The 15,971-nt window shown below is 52.2% G+C and overlaps 1 protein-coding gene across 1 annotated transcript in view; it reads left to right on the forward strand.

Moving 5' to 3' along the window:
- Positions 1-15,971, forward strand: part of TNR (tenascin R) — a 66,907-nt gene that overhangs the window by 45,182 nt on the left and 5,754 nt on the right. The window contains exons 12-16 of the mRNA XM_011361285.1: positions 1,328-1,447; positions 4,359-4,502; positions 5,215-5,345; positions 6,240-6,372; positions 15,403-15,554. Coding sequence (XP_011359587.1) covers positions 1,328-1,447; positions 4,359-4,502; positions 5,215-5,345; positions 6,240-6,372; positions 15,403-15,554 — 680 coding nt within the window. The remainder of the gene's footprint in view (positions 1-1,327; positions 1,448-4,358; positions 4,503-5,214; positions 5,346-6,239; positions 6,373-15,402; positions 15,555-15,971) is intronic.

A 15,971-nucleotide genomic window follows, 5' to 3' on the forward strand; every position in this document is an offset into this window, starting at 1 on the left:
GATGATAGAGAGCAGAGACTTGGGTCAAAAAGCTCCTCGCTCAGGTTCTTGGTGATAAGCAACAGGGATCTCTGAAGGAGACATTCAACCACGCACCAACCCAAACCACCCTCCCGTGGTTCCGGAGAGCCATCCTGGCAACTTCCGATAACCAGATTTCTCTCAGAATTGTCTTGTTTTGTTGCTGTTTTCACGTGAGGTTGATGATTGTACAGCCTTTGGAAATGAGTCTTCTTCAGGGTCTCGTGCTCAGTTTCAAAGAGATCCAGCTAATTGTAGTTTTACAAGACTTTTCTTCTCGTAAGTCTCCGTTTGAAGAGTTCACTGAAGGCACAGATTATGGATACAATTCGGATTTTAAAATTGTGAAAATCTTCTCTGGCTGTAGAATATTTTCTAGGGGAGGGGCAGAGATAGGCGAGTGATCAAAAATCTTGGATTGGTGAACAGGGCTCAATCAACAGCACATCCTGGTCCCCAAAGTAAATCACATAACACTTGGGTTGAGCTGATACCTAAGCTATTATAATAACATCCATTTCTAAAATAAATCCCAACTTTATGGAAGGAAGGCACAGCAGTAAAACAAAGGCAAGGGCGTGGGCAAGTAAGAATAGGAACGTGGTCTCGTGATGAGCCAGCTCTGTTCCACGGACAGGCATTCTTGGCCTAAAGCCTGGAAGAGTCCCCTTGACTCTCTGTGCCACACGAAGGGTACCGGGACTCAGTGCACAGTAAGCCTCGTGAGCGGCGAAGCAAGAATTCAGTAGTCAGATAGGACGTTAGGGCAGCCTGAGTCCCATGCAGTCACTGCACAAGCGTTCATGAGAGCCGTGTAACTCGTAGGCCCTGGAGCTTCTCTGCCTTCAGGAGCTCCCATCACACTCGACAGATCATCCAGAAGCCACGCCCTGACACGAGGGGAAGTACGAATAGCCCGAGAAGCATATTGCCCCATCGACTAAAGACATAGGACAATTTCTACATGTTCTTAGTTTTTCCATCTAGGTTTAAATGTCTGGAACACACGGCCCTACCTCGGAATCCCCCATAGCACCTGATGGCACTCTGCACATAGGAAGTTAATGAATTAGGTAAAAAGAAGATCTGGGAAGAACTGGGTACTTGAGAGGAAGGAAGATAGAGAGAAGAGGAGGGGCTGAAGGAACCAGACGGGGAGAAAGGAAAGTGATCTGCGCTCACTTCATCATTTCGTAGGGCACAGCAGCAGCCGAGCACCGTGGGGGGAACTACAGGTGCTCACTCGCCGCGCTTCCATGCTGCAGTGGCTCCTGCCTTTACCTGATAGTCCCCTGTTCTGTTTCAGCCATGGACAGCCCTGTGGATCTGACTGCCACCAACATCACTCCGACGGAAGCTCTGCTGCGGTGGAAGGCACCCGCAGGTGACGTGGAGAACTACGTCATTATTCTCACACACTTCGCAGGTGGGTGTCTGCCGGCCGTACGTCGGGCAGGTGGGTGTCTGCAGGCCTGCACGTCGGGCAGGTGGGTGTCTGCAGGCCTGCACGTTGGGCAGGTGGGTGTCTGCAGGCCTGCACGTCGGGCAGGTGGGTGTCTACAGGCCGTATATCGGGCAGGTGGGTGTCTGCAGGCCGCACGTCGGGCAGGTGGGTGTCCGCATGCCGCACGTCGGGCAGGTGGGTGTCCACAGGCCCGCACGCCGGGCAGGTGGGTGTCTGCAGGCCGTACATCGGGCAGGTGGGTGTCTGCAGGCCATACATCGGGCAGGTGGGTCTAGTGGGGGTTGGAGATGAATGTAGTATAAAAATTAAAATATTTTGTCAGTCGCAGGCACGAATTAGAAATTTCCTGCCCTAAGATGTCCCCAAATTCCTCAAATTGTATCACCTATGGGAATCGAGAAAGCTAGATCTGAAAGGTGCAGGAAGGGCCCACAACCAAGGTCAAATACAAAATCAGAGAAATCGCACTAGGCAGATAAACTCAGAACTGAGCTAAGACTTGCCCCCAAACTGCTATGAGAAAGGAAGCCGACTCCTCTAGATGTTTACAGAGCAAGAAAAACACTAAAGTTACAGGATCGTGCTTGGAGCAGATAACACAGGATAACAGGTGACAAAGGATCCAGAATTACTAGACTCTTCTATTGCTTTAGCCTTCACTACCCATATCCAGCCCAAAATGCTGACACAGCGTAAATCTTGAGTTTCAGCATCTTCTTCGCCATGATTGTTCACCTTCCACTGTTTGAAGTTGAATAGAGAAGCCCAAGCAAAATCGTGTTGGGCAGTCCAAGCCTCCAGGCCCACGAAAATGATTCCCCTGCCTAAGCTACACGTGTGGTCACAGAATCGTCGTGGGTTATATTCGGGAATCTGAAGCACAGGCACCAGGAGACAGAAGGCAGGCATATGTCTTAATTGTCAAAATTAAGAGCTAGCCAATTCTGTAACCTAAGAAATAAATTGATTGTCAAAACTTGGGAAACTGAAAACCAAAACAGACTATTAAACAAATTGGAAAAACAATCAGAGATTACTACATACCAGCCCAGGTTCCCTAAGAATACGTTTTACCAAAACCACTTTATGTCCTTGTTTTTTATTGGCAAATCTGCTAGCGCCAAAGCATTAGAAAACCTTACTTATCACTTAGATGGAAAAATATACGATGGGGCATATTTGGAGTTACGTAGAACTGTAGCCGACTGAATGACCCTGCTCAGCCCCGTGGAGGCATCCTAACCCCTCTCATGCCTGCACAGTCCATGTCAACGCCTGCCACCCCTCCTTGCCCACCATGATTTCTTACTTCTCGCCGTGCCTTCTCCAGCCACCGTGCACCTGCACCTGCTGCTTCCTCCACCAGGAAATCCTCTTCCCACTTTCTGCCCAGAAAACCCACCCTTCAAGTCTCAGTTTCAACCCTCTCTCCTCTGCCAAAGCTTCCGTTATTCCCCTAAGGCACCCAGATACAGAAGGACACACTTCCATTATAGCGATTACCTGTCATTCATTCAACAAGTTCTTTGGATGCCCTCCCACGTGCCATATACCCTAATAGGCTATAAGGATTCAGAGACAAAACACACAGATTCGCAGAACCACGCCCAGCGACGATGCAGACAGGTAAAAAGTTACGACTCCACGTGAGCAGTCATGACGTAGGTGAGAGCGAAACACCTCGGGCCACATCCGATGGGCCATGGCGACCGAGATCAGGGTGTCGAGGGGAAGATAAAGAGAATAGGAGAATTTCAAGAAAAAGAGATGTCTGTTTGCTTTCGTAGAGATGTGAGAGAGCACGTGAGGTGTGAGGAGTCGCCCTAGTTTGATGCGGCTGCAGCAGTGACTAACGGCAGAATGATGCACAGGAGGACATTGAAAAGCTGGAGGCATTCCGCGTGCGCTTCCAAAGAGCTTAGGTCTTACCTCGCTAGCACGCCCCTCCATGCCTTTCCACCACTAGAAACTTGGCGCCTCAGGTTCCACCTGGTTTGAAGAAGTGCCTGGTGAACTTCATTAAATGCCGAATGACTCAGGAGTATTCTGAGAACACACGAGAGGGCTTGGCCCTGATCTAATGAACAGTTTTATCAACAGCTTGAATGAAGACAGAGAAGACGAGCCTACCAAATTTGTGTATAAAACAAAACTGTCGTCGGTAGAATCGAAATTCCCATATATTTTAACGAACCGAAACAGCGGTCCAATCAACAAGGCAAAATGCACAAGAAATGAACGCAGAGCCCTGCCCGAAGGTGCAAAAGGTCACCTGCACAAGGCTGGGTTGGAGGCGGTCATAGACGAGGTCTTTGATTAGTAATAATCTCCGCTTGTGACAACATCATCACACGACTGTCTCAAAACCCAGTGAATTAATGTAATGGGCACGAATAAACGTGTGGGCCGATCCTGGTTGTCCCATTGATGCCCTCAGCTCTCTTCCGAACTTTGCATCTCATCAGGGACACTGATAAACCGTTCCGGGTCTAGAGAGAGGAAGCCAGGGTTGTGACCGCTTCAGACCGTCGGTCTCCTACATGCAGCAAGGGTTGGGGTCTGGATTTTCTCAGTCTAATGAAAAGAAGACTCAACTGGGGAGGCAGGAATCGTGTAAACAAACAATACAGCTTATTCTTTGCAACTCCAAAGGCCTGGGTAGAAGTTACAGAGAAGACAACTCGACCTCCGAACGAGGAACGTTTTTCTCAGTTAAGACGCAAAACAAGAGGAGATCCTTGCGTGGAGTAAAATGCCAAGCTAAATAACCTCTAAATGATTTTTTTCCAAAATTCTCAAGTATCGAATCCTCGTGAAATATCTTCCGAAGTTGCTTAATAACCTTATTTGGTCCTTATTCCTCTGACCCTAGTTGCCGGAGAGACCATCCTGGTTGACGGAGGCAGTGAGGAATTCCAGCTCATCGACCTGCTTCCCGGTACCCACTACACTGTCACCGTGTACGCCGCCAGCGGGCCTCTGACCAGCGGCACCGTCAGCACCAACTTCTCTACCCGTGAGTACATGCTCGGCTCCACACCCGGCACCCCCGGAGGCTCTTGTGGATGCCGAAAACGACCAGCTTCCATGGGATCGATGAGATCACAGCCTATCAGTCTGGGACAGTTGCAGCTCTGAGCTATTCTTATTTGAGCCGACTGAAGCCCGAATACCAGTGAAAGTGAGCCGTGGCTCTCGGCCAGCGGACACACGTCTGTTTGCTGCTCTCATCCTGGGTCTGGTGACAGCAGTAGAACCAGGCCAAGACAGGCCAGTACCGGAAATGCATCCGGCTTAGAAAGTCTGATGGATATCATCAGAGGGCTTGATGTCGGGGGGAGAGTTGCTGGGTAGGGTCGCGGCCGGGGGAACAGCAGACAAAGGTATCAATGTGAGAAGGTCGTAAGTGCAAACGTGAACCCAAGGACACGCAGGCGCAGCAAGGTCATGGTTTCAGACAAAGGGTCAGATTGGATGATGTCACCGCTAGACCCAGAGGTCCAGGTGAGGGAAGGGGAGAATAGCTGCATGAACGACTATGACACGGAAGGATTATCTTCCGACCGAGGCGTGTCCCTCTCTGCTCCCGTCCCAGCTAGAATGCGGGGGCGGGGGGCAGCGTGTGAGCGGCCCAGACACCACACAGGTGGGCAAATAGACACACGTGCCCGGAATCCAACAGGAAGGGGCAGGAGGGGCAGGCACTCCTGGCATTTTCTCCTCCGCAGTCCTGGACCCTCCTGCAAACCTGACAGCCAGTGACATCACCAGACAAAGCGCTCTGATCTCCTGGCAGCCTCCCAGAGCAGAGATCGAGAACTACGTCTTGACCTACAAATCCACCGACGGGAGCCGCAAGGTGAGACTTCTCTGTAAAGGAGAAGATCGTTTCTGCCGAGCTGTCCACGGGAACAACCTTGGTTTCCCGCGACGGATACGCAGCACGCGGTGGATGAAAGAGCCCTAGTCTGCCAGCTGGACATCGGGGCGCTAGTCCTGGCTCCACCATTGCTCTCTGTAGAAGTTGAGGCAAAAACACTGAACCTCTCTGAGCCTTCGCTTCTTCTCTAGTTAATGGGGTATCTACCCCTGCTACTTCCCTCGGCTGTGGAGGTGCTTCCAATGCGATGATGCAAAGCACATTGCAAACTCCCAAGCCTCTCTGAGTCCGTGGTACTGGGAGGGGGTCTCACCAGCAGGGGCAACCAAACATGAGCTGGAAACCAGATTCTACAGCCTTTTATGCCCCTTGATGAGCATTATAAAGGCAACATCTACAGCCTACAGTATAAAGAGATGACAAGTCTCTGCTTAATGTGATCAGTTGAAACAGCACTGGTTGTCAGAGGTGGGTGAGCAGCAGAATGCTTTTTCAAGTGCAATCATATTAAGAAGTTGAATATGCAAAGCAGCTTTAAGCAGAGCTGGTCTGCTGCATGGGGGGTAGGGAGGCCTGGGGTTCCGCCCCCTCGGCCCTCGGGCCCTCCGGCCGGCCTGGTGCAATTCGAAAAGCACGAAAAGCACCGGATTCGGTTCTCCAGGTGCCTGCGCTTAGCGCTTACCCCATGTGCTTCTGGGGTAGGGGCTGCCCTCTCCGCCTATTGGTTCGACTTTCTCCTTATTGAGGGAAGAGGGGAGGGCAACAGCCACGGCCACACTGGCCCTGCTGGCCGCGGGACTGGCACCTCCCACCTCCACTGCCCACTCATCCCACCCCTTCCTCCTACCTCCCCTCCTCCGGCTCCTTCTGCAGGAGCTGATCGTGGAGGCGGAGGACACGTGGATCCGACTGGAGGGCCTGTCCGAGAGCACGGACTACACAGTGCTCCTGCAGGCAGCCCAGGACGCGGCCAGGAGCAGCGTCACCTCCACGGCCTTCACCACAGGTGAGAGACTGGCCTGCACGTTCTTCTCCTCCCGTGCATGACGGTTGGCTCCCTAGCGGCCTCTACTGAGACTTGGCCGGGGAGGAGCCCGTCATAGAAACTCGATTGCCTTTTCCTGCGAAGGAAAGTAATTGCTTCCTCCACACTTGCCTTCCCGTCCCCCGCTCCGAGGCCCTGCTGGGAAGCCTCTTACAACCACAGGAGCCAGCGGGCACAAATCCCTGGGCCACCTGGCCCGATGATGTGCGCCAAGTAAGGACATCAGGCTCCCGTTCAGGTTTTCTGCAGGTCTCTTTCCAGCAGAGTCTGTCCTTCCCTCCTTCCTCTGCTGCCCGTAATCGGAGAGTCGCCTAGGAAAAGCGGCAGCAGCGAGCCCTCAGCAGCGAAGCGAGGCTTCTTCTCCATATACAAAGCACTTCTGGGTGCTGTGGTATCCACTCAGTCCTTACAGCGACAGGCGAGGAAGGCCTCATTGTCCCCATTCACGGATGATGAAATGGGTGCATGGAAATCTAAGGACTTTATGGCTAATGAGTAGCAGGGCCAGAACTTGAACCAAGGTCTTCTCCCGCCTTCCCTCATTCAAGCATCAGCAGAAGATCCTTGGAAATGTCCATAAGGGGTAAGAGTGTCCTAATGTGTGTACAACAGCAAAGAAACTAGTATCTAACCTTCGGAGGCTATTTGACCGGCACTGTTCTAACTGTATCACATGTATGATCTAATCTAATCCTCACGACAGCCTGTATGTGTTATTATCCCTATTAACAGATGCAGAAATTGCCCAGGTGGGGAGGTAACTCGCCCAGCGTTTCACGGCTCTTACGTGGGAGGGCTGGGATTCGACCCCAGGTGTCCCGGCTCTGGGGTCTGTGCAGTGAACGGTCCTTTCTTCCACTTTCCACGTGCCTGTCTGCAGTCTGGAATGTGGGACTGCCTGGTCCAAACTTCGAATTCTCTCTCAGCCCACATTCGGGGGCTGTGGCTGTGCACACGTACGGAGCTAATGTGAGCCTGTCCTTTATCCCTAGACACACATCTGTATGCCGTCTCAGAGCAGCGGGGTGCTGGATTCCTGCCCATGCCCCGGAGCTCATCCCCCCACACCCCATCCCCAGAGAGAGGTGAGGCAAAGTCCCCGGTCCCTACCTAGGTGCCTCCCCTACGAGTTCTAAATGACAAAGCGGGACACTGGATCAGACACACCAAACGTCACCAATGATTCTTTAAGATGGTGAGATTGCGAGTGAGCTCTTTTTTTTTTTCCTTTTTTATACTTTTCAATATCTTACAAAGTGTCTATAGTGAACACATGAATCAGGAAAAAAAAACAATTTTTTAATTAAGAAACAAAAATAAGCCTTGGTCTCAACCAAGATGTGAATCTGAGACGCGTTCTTACCAAGCAGAACTCAGAGAGCTCCTCATCTCTTTACGGGGCTGACGTCATTATGCCCTTTGTGGGGTGGGGGGGACTTATGGAAGGACCAAGGTGCTACCCTCTTCTTGCTCAGTGCTTTGCTGCATGCTGGCACGGTAATTAATGGGTCCTCCAGGCTCCCCTTTTCCAAGCTACCACCCAAAGATCCATGGATCAGAGCTGTTCAGTGAATTAAGAATTTCTCTCCCATAAAAAGGACACAGATGACAGAAAATATAAACAGTGCTCCAAATTTACATATTTATTAGGTCTAAAGTAATCATCTCATCCCCAAAATGCATGGGTTTCAACGCTTGCTCTGTGTCATATGAGCTTTTAATTCCCATCCTGGTGACAGCATAGCCACTGGTTGTGAGCAGTGTGACAATGTGCCCGAGCTGTCTGCAGTATCTGACAGCTGTGCCTCGCTCCAGATCCACCTGGGGTGTGAACATCTACCGGCCTCTGTGCCCGCCGCTGGCCTCTCCGAGACGCAGCCGCCCCAGGGGCTGTGCCATGGTTTGGATCTGGGTTCCCAGATCCAGCTGGGTCTGAGCAAGGTCGAGTAAGCAGAGGGTTAACAATTCACGGAAATCTGGAGGCCAGGGTGGTGGATTTCTTGGTGGACAGTGCAGGGAGCCCCTCAGGGTGTTATTTAGGTGTTTATTTTGACAAAATTCAGATTGACGCTGGGCTCCTGGGGCATGACCAACACCAACTAAGAAAGGAGAACTCTGAAAAGCTGGCATTCCTGTACAGTCCCCGTGCTGACCGAGCTGCTCACGCAGAGTTTGGGGTCCCGGAGCAGGACTCACCACTACAGCAGTGGCACATGGCAAAGATGTGTCCACGTTAGGAACCTTTGCAGAGCTTGACTGGAGAGTTGAGATTTAAATTGCAGTCACGGACGCAAACCAAACCCGGCTGGCTTCATCTCGGAGATTCATCAGAGCCGATGAAACGGCCGGCCGTGGCATGGAAAGCACGTGGACGGGAAGTAAGGCACGTGGGAGCCTTACCATGACGAGGCTGGGAGCACCATGACGAGGCTGGGAGCACCATGACGAGGCTGGGAGCACCATGACGAGGCCGGGAGCACCATGACGAGGCCGGGAGCACCATGATGAAGCCTGGTGCACCGTAGGTGGGGTTGCGCTGAAGCGATAAATCCGCAGCACGGAGCAGGGCTTCCGGGGAAAGCTGTAGAGGAGAGCGTTCTCCACGTCCCTCGTGGGGCGCACGGGCCAAGCGGCACTGCCTGCAGAGCACAGTGCCCAAAGCCCCTCTGCTTCTGGGCCCTCCCCGCCGCCCCAAACGCGGAGTTCCCTGGGTCAAGCACGCTAAGCCTCTAAGCCCGCACGGCCGTTTGAACATCAAGATTCCTGGGTGCTCGCCGCCTTGCCGCGCCCCTCCATCAGGCCCCTCGCTCTCCCACACGCCGGAAGCCACACGGCGCACCCCAGGGGCTCCATCTGCAGGCTCCTAGAAGGAGAAAAGAGAAGGAAAAGGAAGAACAAAAACGAAGAGCAGAGCGTCTTCCCATCGGGCCAGACCGGGTGCTGCCATCTCGACCCCACGAACGACTCCAACGGAGCGAGAGGCCTGAGGACCACCAGAGGACCCCCCGGGACGGCACACCGGGGCTGGTGGGATGGAGGCTAATTTTACCCCGGTAAACAGCATCCTTTCCCACTTGGCTGACAGCACCTGAGCTTCCCACTTAGGAGCATCTTATTCTTCGGACAGCCAGGTTGCAGCCCATCACTCAAAGCGTTTTGTGTGCCTTGTCTTACGAAACAAAAGGGCTCAGACTCGGGTCCCCCGGTGGTCTCTATGACAAACCCTCGTCTCGTCCTGGGTGGGCCAAGAAAAGAGACTCCTATCGAGCAGATGCCTGCTTAACGGACTGGAAAAAAGAGTCGAGGTGTTAAATAAAAGAGGAATCAAAGAGGGAGAGAGAGAAAAGCACCAGCACCCACCGAGCCTCCTTCGATCAAGACGTCGCCCCAGCGCATTCTCGTCTTCTTGCATAAGCCCATTTCGTTCTTTCCATCCTGTTAATAGCTTCCTGTCCTCTTGTCTCTGGTGTTTGCACAAGACGCTGAGGGGAATTTAATAGAAGTAGTATGGGAGAGAAAAAACGTGGATACATTATTTATAATTTACTGTCGCCTGAAATTTCATCCAAGGTCTACTTGCCTTTTGGAGACATGAATATAAATGGGGAAGCAAATACTCCCCACAGAGCGACCGAGACTCGGTGAGATGGTCTCCGCGAGGCAGATCTCATGGTCTCCTTTAATACTGTGAGGAACAAACAAGGCGCTCGCTAAAGCTTGTCCTCAGAGACAGCGAACAGCGCGAAATAGGTTGTCTTGACCTTCAGGTTAAGCGAAGACGATCGTTTGCAGAGGTTCCTGGAGATGACGAAGGAGACGTTTTCTTTCTCGCCTTTGCCCGTGTCCCTGCTATCTGGGGCTTTCCAGGAAAACTCCAGGAGCCCACTCTCACACGACCCTCCGCTCTGGAGGTTGTGAAAACTCATGAAGATTGGCAAACCCTGGGCTCCGGACCGTTAGGTGGTGGATCACGTAAACCCTCCTGCTCAGTGATTCGTTGTGGTGCTATTCGGGTGGTCTGGTGCGTCTTGGGTGACTTTTGGTGGAGGATGATTTTCAAGGAATTGGTCCATTTCATCTAAGATGTTGGATTTCTTTAGATAACCTTTCGTACTGTTCGGTAGGACGGGAGTGCGTCATCCCTCCAGAGGCAGAGCAGTGAATTTTGTCAAACAGTAATACCATCTGCCACTGGTCATTAGACGGCACTGTGAATGCCATAGCAGGACCTTTTCTGTCGCTGCATACAGAATTTGATCTGGCCCCTGTTTGGTCGTGTTGTCCCAAATGTTTCCAGGAAAATCTCATTTTAATTTCTCTTTTCATAATCGTAGGCAGGAAAATAATGCTCATGTGGTATCATACGCTTAACAAATATCGATCGAGCATCTGCTGTGGGCTAAACACTGTCCGATGCGCTGAGCATAGAGCGAAGGCCAAGATAAGCCAGACAGCTGCCCGCGTGGAATTTACCCCCAAGGGGGCGCGGCAGGAGGGGACGGACGGAAGAGGGAAATAGGGTGATTCCAAGAAGCGATTATACGTTAAAAAATAAACAATGTCGTGAAGTAGGGGCAGGCGCGAAGAGCTAACTTCTAGGACAGCTCCTGTAGCAGAAAGCCTTTCCTGATTGTCGCCGGCCACTTCCTTCCCCCTGCCCCTGCCCCTGGCCTCAATGAGGGTGGTCAGGAAAGGCCTCTCTGAGATGAGACCTCAGAGCCAGGACATAAGTGATGAGAGTGAATCAGACAAAGAAGAAATCTCTGGGCCTACGAGAGAGTAATTATGGCGCCCGAGACAGAAATAAGTTTGACGTGCTGGGTAGATTAAAAGCCAGTGAGAAGGGGCGGGAGGTCAAGGCAGGGCCAGCGCGCGCGAGGCTCATAGGCCACGTAAGGACTTCGGACTTTATCCTACTTGCCAGAGGCTGTTTCAACTGGAGCCGTTGCATTGGAGAAGCCATTGGAGGGTAGTTGGCGAGTAAGCGATAGGATCGCGTGTGCATTATAAAAGGATCACCGTGGTTACGATGTGGAGAATGGGTGCCCGTGGGGCCCGAATGGCAGGAAGAGACCAGGCAGGAGGCATCACCACCACTCAAGCCCTCCTCGCCACAGTGAATCAAGAGACAAGAGACAGGCCAGGCTGCTGAGTCTGTCCTGTAAGGGAACGCTGACGTCTTGGCTTTGGTCTTGATGTTAAGGTCGTAAGGGTGGGCGGTGGACAGACACTCTCCGATGCCATTACCTCTGACCACTTTAGAGACTGGATCCAGGAATACAGCACATGTAAGGGACAGGGCGGGAGCGGAAAAGGTGTCTCCCTTTACTCCCGGCTGGCTGGGAGGCGATCTGATCGCACTGTGCGTCACAGAGCGCACTTCGCCCCACTCAGCACAAACCAATTTCTGAGCAATTCTTCCGGCAAGCACCCCGGTCCTGTTGGTCTCACAGTTACATCTCGGAGCACTTAACCATGAGATGGTTCAATGTCCAATCACTTGGCATTGCTTTTCCCTTAGCTTGATCATCACCACAGCTTGTGCTTCAAAAAAAAAAAAGGAAAAGAAAAAGGCTTGTTGTCAGGCCAGGCCCCAGGTATTGCCAGAAAGAGAAGAAAAGCCAGCTAGTTTTGCTCTCAGTCCTAAAATTTCTGCCTGGGGAAAAATTGCTGGGGTGATCTGTGTCAGGGTTCAAGGTGAGTTTCTGGTGATATTAAAAGATGTGACATCCAGAGAGCTTGGGATGCCTGAAACCTGTCGTGATGATCTCCCAAAAATGCCTGAACCCACAGTGCACACTGTGTCGTCTTCACCGTTAGCTCAGCCAGACTCCAGTAACCCCCAAAGCAGAACGCAACGGTAAAAACTGCAACCCAAGGCTTAAACGTAAAGGTAAATAGTCTCTGACCCCCTCATTTCCATCCCCCCTAATCTAAATCCGAGGACCTGCCCACTCAAGACACACTCACTGAGAAAGAGAGGGAAAGAGAGAGAGGCTCAGTGCCTTTATCCACTCTCCCGTCTGGATGGGCGCGGAGGAAGCAGCCCACCGGCCCGTGGGGGCACAGTCCAGCTTACTGATTCCACCTCTTGGCAGCTCAGAGAAAAGGAAGACATACCAGAGAACATGGAGTCCAGATCCAGCTGGTCTTCAGAGTCATCTGAGGAGTTCTGGTAAAATGCTGATTCCCTGGGACCCGCCCCAGACGTTCCAATTCAGTAGACCTGCCACAGAACCCAGGAATCTGAATTTTAATAAAGCCCCCGGTCCAGGAACAATTAGTGGGCCTCTATTCCTCTCATCTGGTGAAGAGGAATACTAATTTGATCGAGGACTGGTGAGTTGAGAGCCGGGGGCGTGGAGTGGAGTTTCACAGCAAATGTGTCTCCTCAGAGCTCCCAGGGTGTGAAAACCCAGGTTTGCTGCCCCTAACATCCTGCACAAGTGAAATGCTCGTTGATTGTCTTTCCAGCAATGCCACAGACGAAATCACAGTAAATCGAATCTATGAGCAACCCGGTAGCCCTGCAGTTTGTCAAAGGTGAGGCAGGTACACCTGGCAACCTTGCAGCAGCCCCTCACACATTTGGTGAGCTCCCCACCAACCACCCAGCGGGGGGCCCTTCCTTTCCCGGGGTGCAGCCTGGGATCTTCCTCCCATCCAAACATTGAACACGCCGTAGATCACACTTTACTCCTAAGCTGATTGTATTCCCATCTTCTGACATTAACAAAAATGTATATTCTCTTTTGCGTGATATTCCTTCAGATATTTAAAAATTTCTCCGGGACAAGTCATCCAGTTTACTGTATTTGTTTTTGAGAGATCTGCCTTTAAAGCAACTAAGACGTTTGAGTGTTTTCAAAGTGTCAGTAGCGTAACTTTTAAATAGGTTATGCCCAACGCGAAGAAGCCTGTGTAAGACCGTTTATCTACTTCTTTTGAAGTTCGGTTGAGTTTTATACGTGTATTTGTCTGAGGTTGTCGTTCTGAGGTCTGGGAGAAGATGTTCTGTTGGAGATTCATTGGGTATTAGAAAGAAATGGGAGGTTGTGGCTCCTCGAAGATGCTGAGTCAATTCAGGAGAAAGGGCTATTAGCACAGAAGGTAGGGTGAGCCGGAGCCCAAGCACATTCCGTGCTGATCTTCTCAGATGAGAGACTCAGGCAGCGAGAGATCAGGGGAGAACAGAAAGCAGACAGGCTGGTTGCTCCGGAGACCCGGTGGAGACTGGCCGGGAAGCCGGGGAATACTCGCGAGGTTCCCAAAGCAACAGGGAGAGCAGAAGGAGCCGTCCCCTGACATGTAATTGTCACCTCTGGGTATAGACGGGATGGCGAACACCAACGAGCTCGAGGACATGCTGGAGATGAAAGCTTCGAGCTTCCTTGCAGCTCTCAAGGAAGTCGGTGTTCATTCTGGGGGGAGGGTCAGAGATATGTCATTTGAATATAGAAATGTTTGAGGTCACTTTGACCTTTGGGGCTTTATGTGCTCACAGGGTAAATATAGACATTGATTGATTGATTGATCCTTCGCTGCACGGATCGATCCAGCCAAGGGGATCAGGGTCTACTCCTCGTGTTAGCAGAGAGCAAAGAGCGGGTGACTCGAGAGGTTGGAAACTGGAGTTCAAGTGACTGGAAGAAGCTGCGTGATCTTCCCGAGGGCAGTTTTCTTCTCCGTAAAATAAGTTTATAAACATCTGCCTTCCTCTCAAGTTTCTTGCAAGAATTAAGTGAAAATAAGAACATCCTGTAGAAATACACTGTTATTCCCTGGCGTGACCATGCCCGAGGTAGGCGGCACCTTCGTTTCAAACCGCCTTAAATGGGAGCCACCCTTGAGCGTGATGTGGCAGCAGCTGAAGGACAGTCCCGTGTTAAGAGGAGCTGACACATCTCCAGCAGGGCTGGAGCCTACAGAACCCCCGGCAACCTCTTCCCAGCACAGGATGCTTCCCTGACGATCCACGACGGGTGTCTCAGATGACCAGAGCGTTCAGCGAGGTCGTTATGTCACCTTCCTCGTGTGACAGTATGCTGTTACTTGCTCTGACCCACCAGCAGGCTTTCCAAAGTGGGATGCTGTCTCACCCTGCAGCGCACTTGTACTGCCACTAGGGGACACTGTAGTGACTACCTTGTGAGGTCCCTACCCAGCCTCTTCTAGGCTGTCCTGCCTTTCACCTGTTTGATCAGAAGAGCTCCAGCGGGACGTCCCTTCTCAGCTTGCCTGCTAAGCATTAAAACGTGCCCTGAAGCTAAGCTCTTCAAGACACAAGATTTAGGCTTCTCTTTCTGCTCATTAGATATCGTCTTCCTAATCGAGCTATTTTCTCTCCGAAAGATGAGCAGCAATTATCGCCCCTGCCCTGTCCTTAAACTTAAGGCCATTTGATCGTCCTAGTCCAATCAGGAGGTGATTCTGCCCGAGGTAGAGCTAAGCATCTCCTTGCTGACTCTGAGCTTGTTTGGGTCTCAGTGGCTGCGGGAAGATGGCAGAAGGCTTTGCTTAGATGCCGCTCGTTCTTTGGAAAGGTGGGCCCTACAGTAATGTGTTGTGTCTCACGCATCTGTAATCATCACTTGGGTAACCGGTCACCAACTGCATGAACACGGCTTCGCCCTAGTGGGGGGCATGTTTTTATTATCCCCATTTTACCGATGGGAGCTCCGCCGCTCAGGGAGGTCAGGCCATTTGCCTAAGTTAAACAAACAGGTAAGTGGAGGAGCCAGACAGTGACACCTGCTCTTGGGTCCTCCGATCCCATAAGACCATCTGTTGTCTGGTAAACCCAACATCAGCTGGAGAGGGGGCGTGCAGGATGCGGCAGGGTTCCCACACACTGTGTGAGGTCCAGACCGGGTGTCTTATGGCTCTTGATGGAGTACAAAGGGGTCCTCGGAAAACTTCTCCCGTTTAAGGGGCTCTCACGCACGCTGGAAGAAAGGATCCTCTCTGGAAATCGCCTCTTTCCCTGCGCAGGTGGCCGAGTGTTCCCTCACCCTCAAGACTGCGCCCAGCATTTGATGAATGGAGACACCCTGAGCGGCGTTTACACCATCTTCCTCCACGGGGAGCGAAGCCAGAAGCTGCAGGTGTACTGCGACATGACGACGGACGGCGGTGGCTGGATCGTAAGTGCCCGCGCTGCCCTCCATGCACACACACGTCCTGGGGTTCTGGTCCACCTGGCCAGCGCCTGTGGATGCACACCTCGCCACCCTCTGCTTGTCCCTTCATCCAGCCCCGACATGTCCCTGCGGCAGGTTCTTCATTGTCCTCGGGGCCCTTGCTCAGCAGCCCGGGCCTCGGCTTGTCCGGGCAGAAAGGAAAACAGCATGTCGAGGCTGCAGTGGCCTGGCCCAGGGGACATGCTCCTTCTGTGAGGGCAGTTCACGTGCGTGAACTGCCGGCAAAGGGAGCGGTGGCTCACGTGGGCCTGGGGATCCTGCCTGCTGGGGACCGCGGCTCTCATAAAGGACTGGAGAAGGTGATTAGGGTCTGTCCGCCGGATGACTGCACGCGGGGGAGCAGAGGAGAGGCAGAACGTG

The sequence above is a fragment of the Pteropus vampyrus genome, unplaced genomic scaffold (assembly GCF_000151845.1).
Source record: "Pteropus vampyrus isolate Shadow unplaced genomic scaffold, Pvam_2.0 Scaffold65, whole genome shotgun sequence".
NCBI classification, from domain to species: domain Eukaryota; kingdom Metazoa; phylum Chordata; class Mammalia; order Chiroptera; family Pteropodidae; genus Pteropus; species Pteropus vampyrus.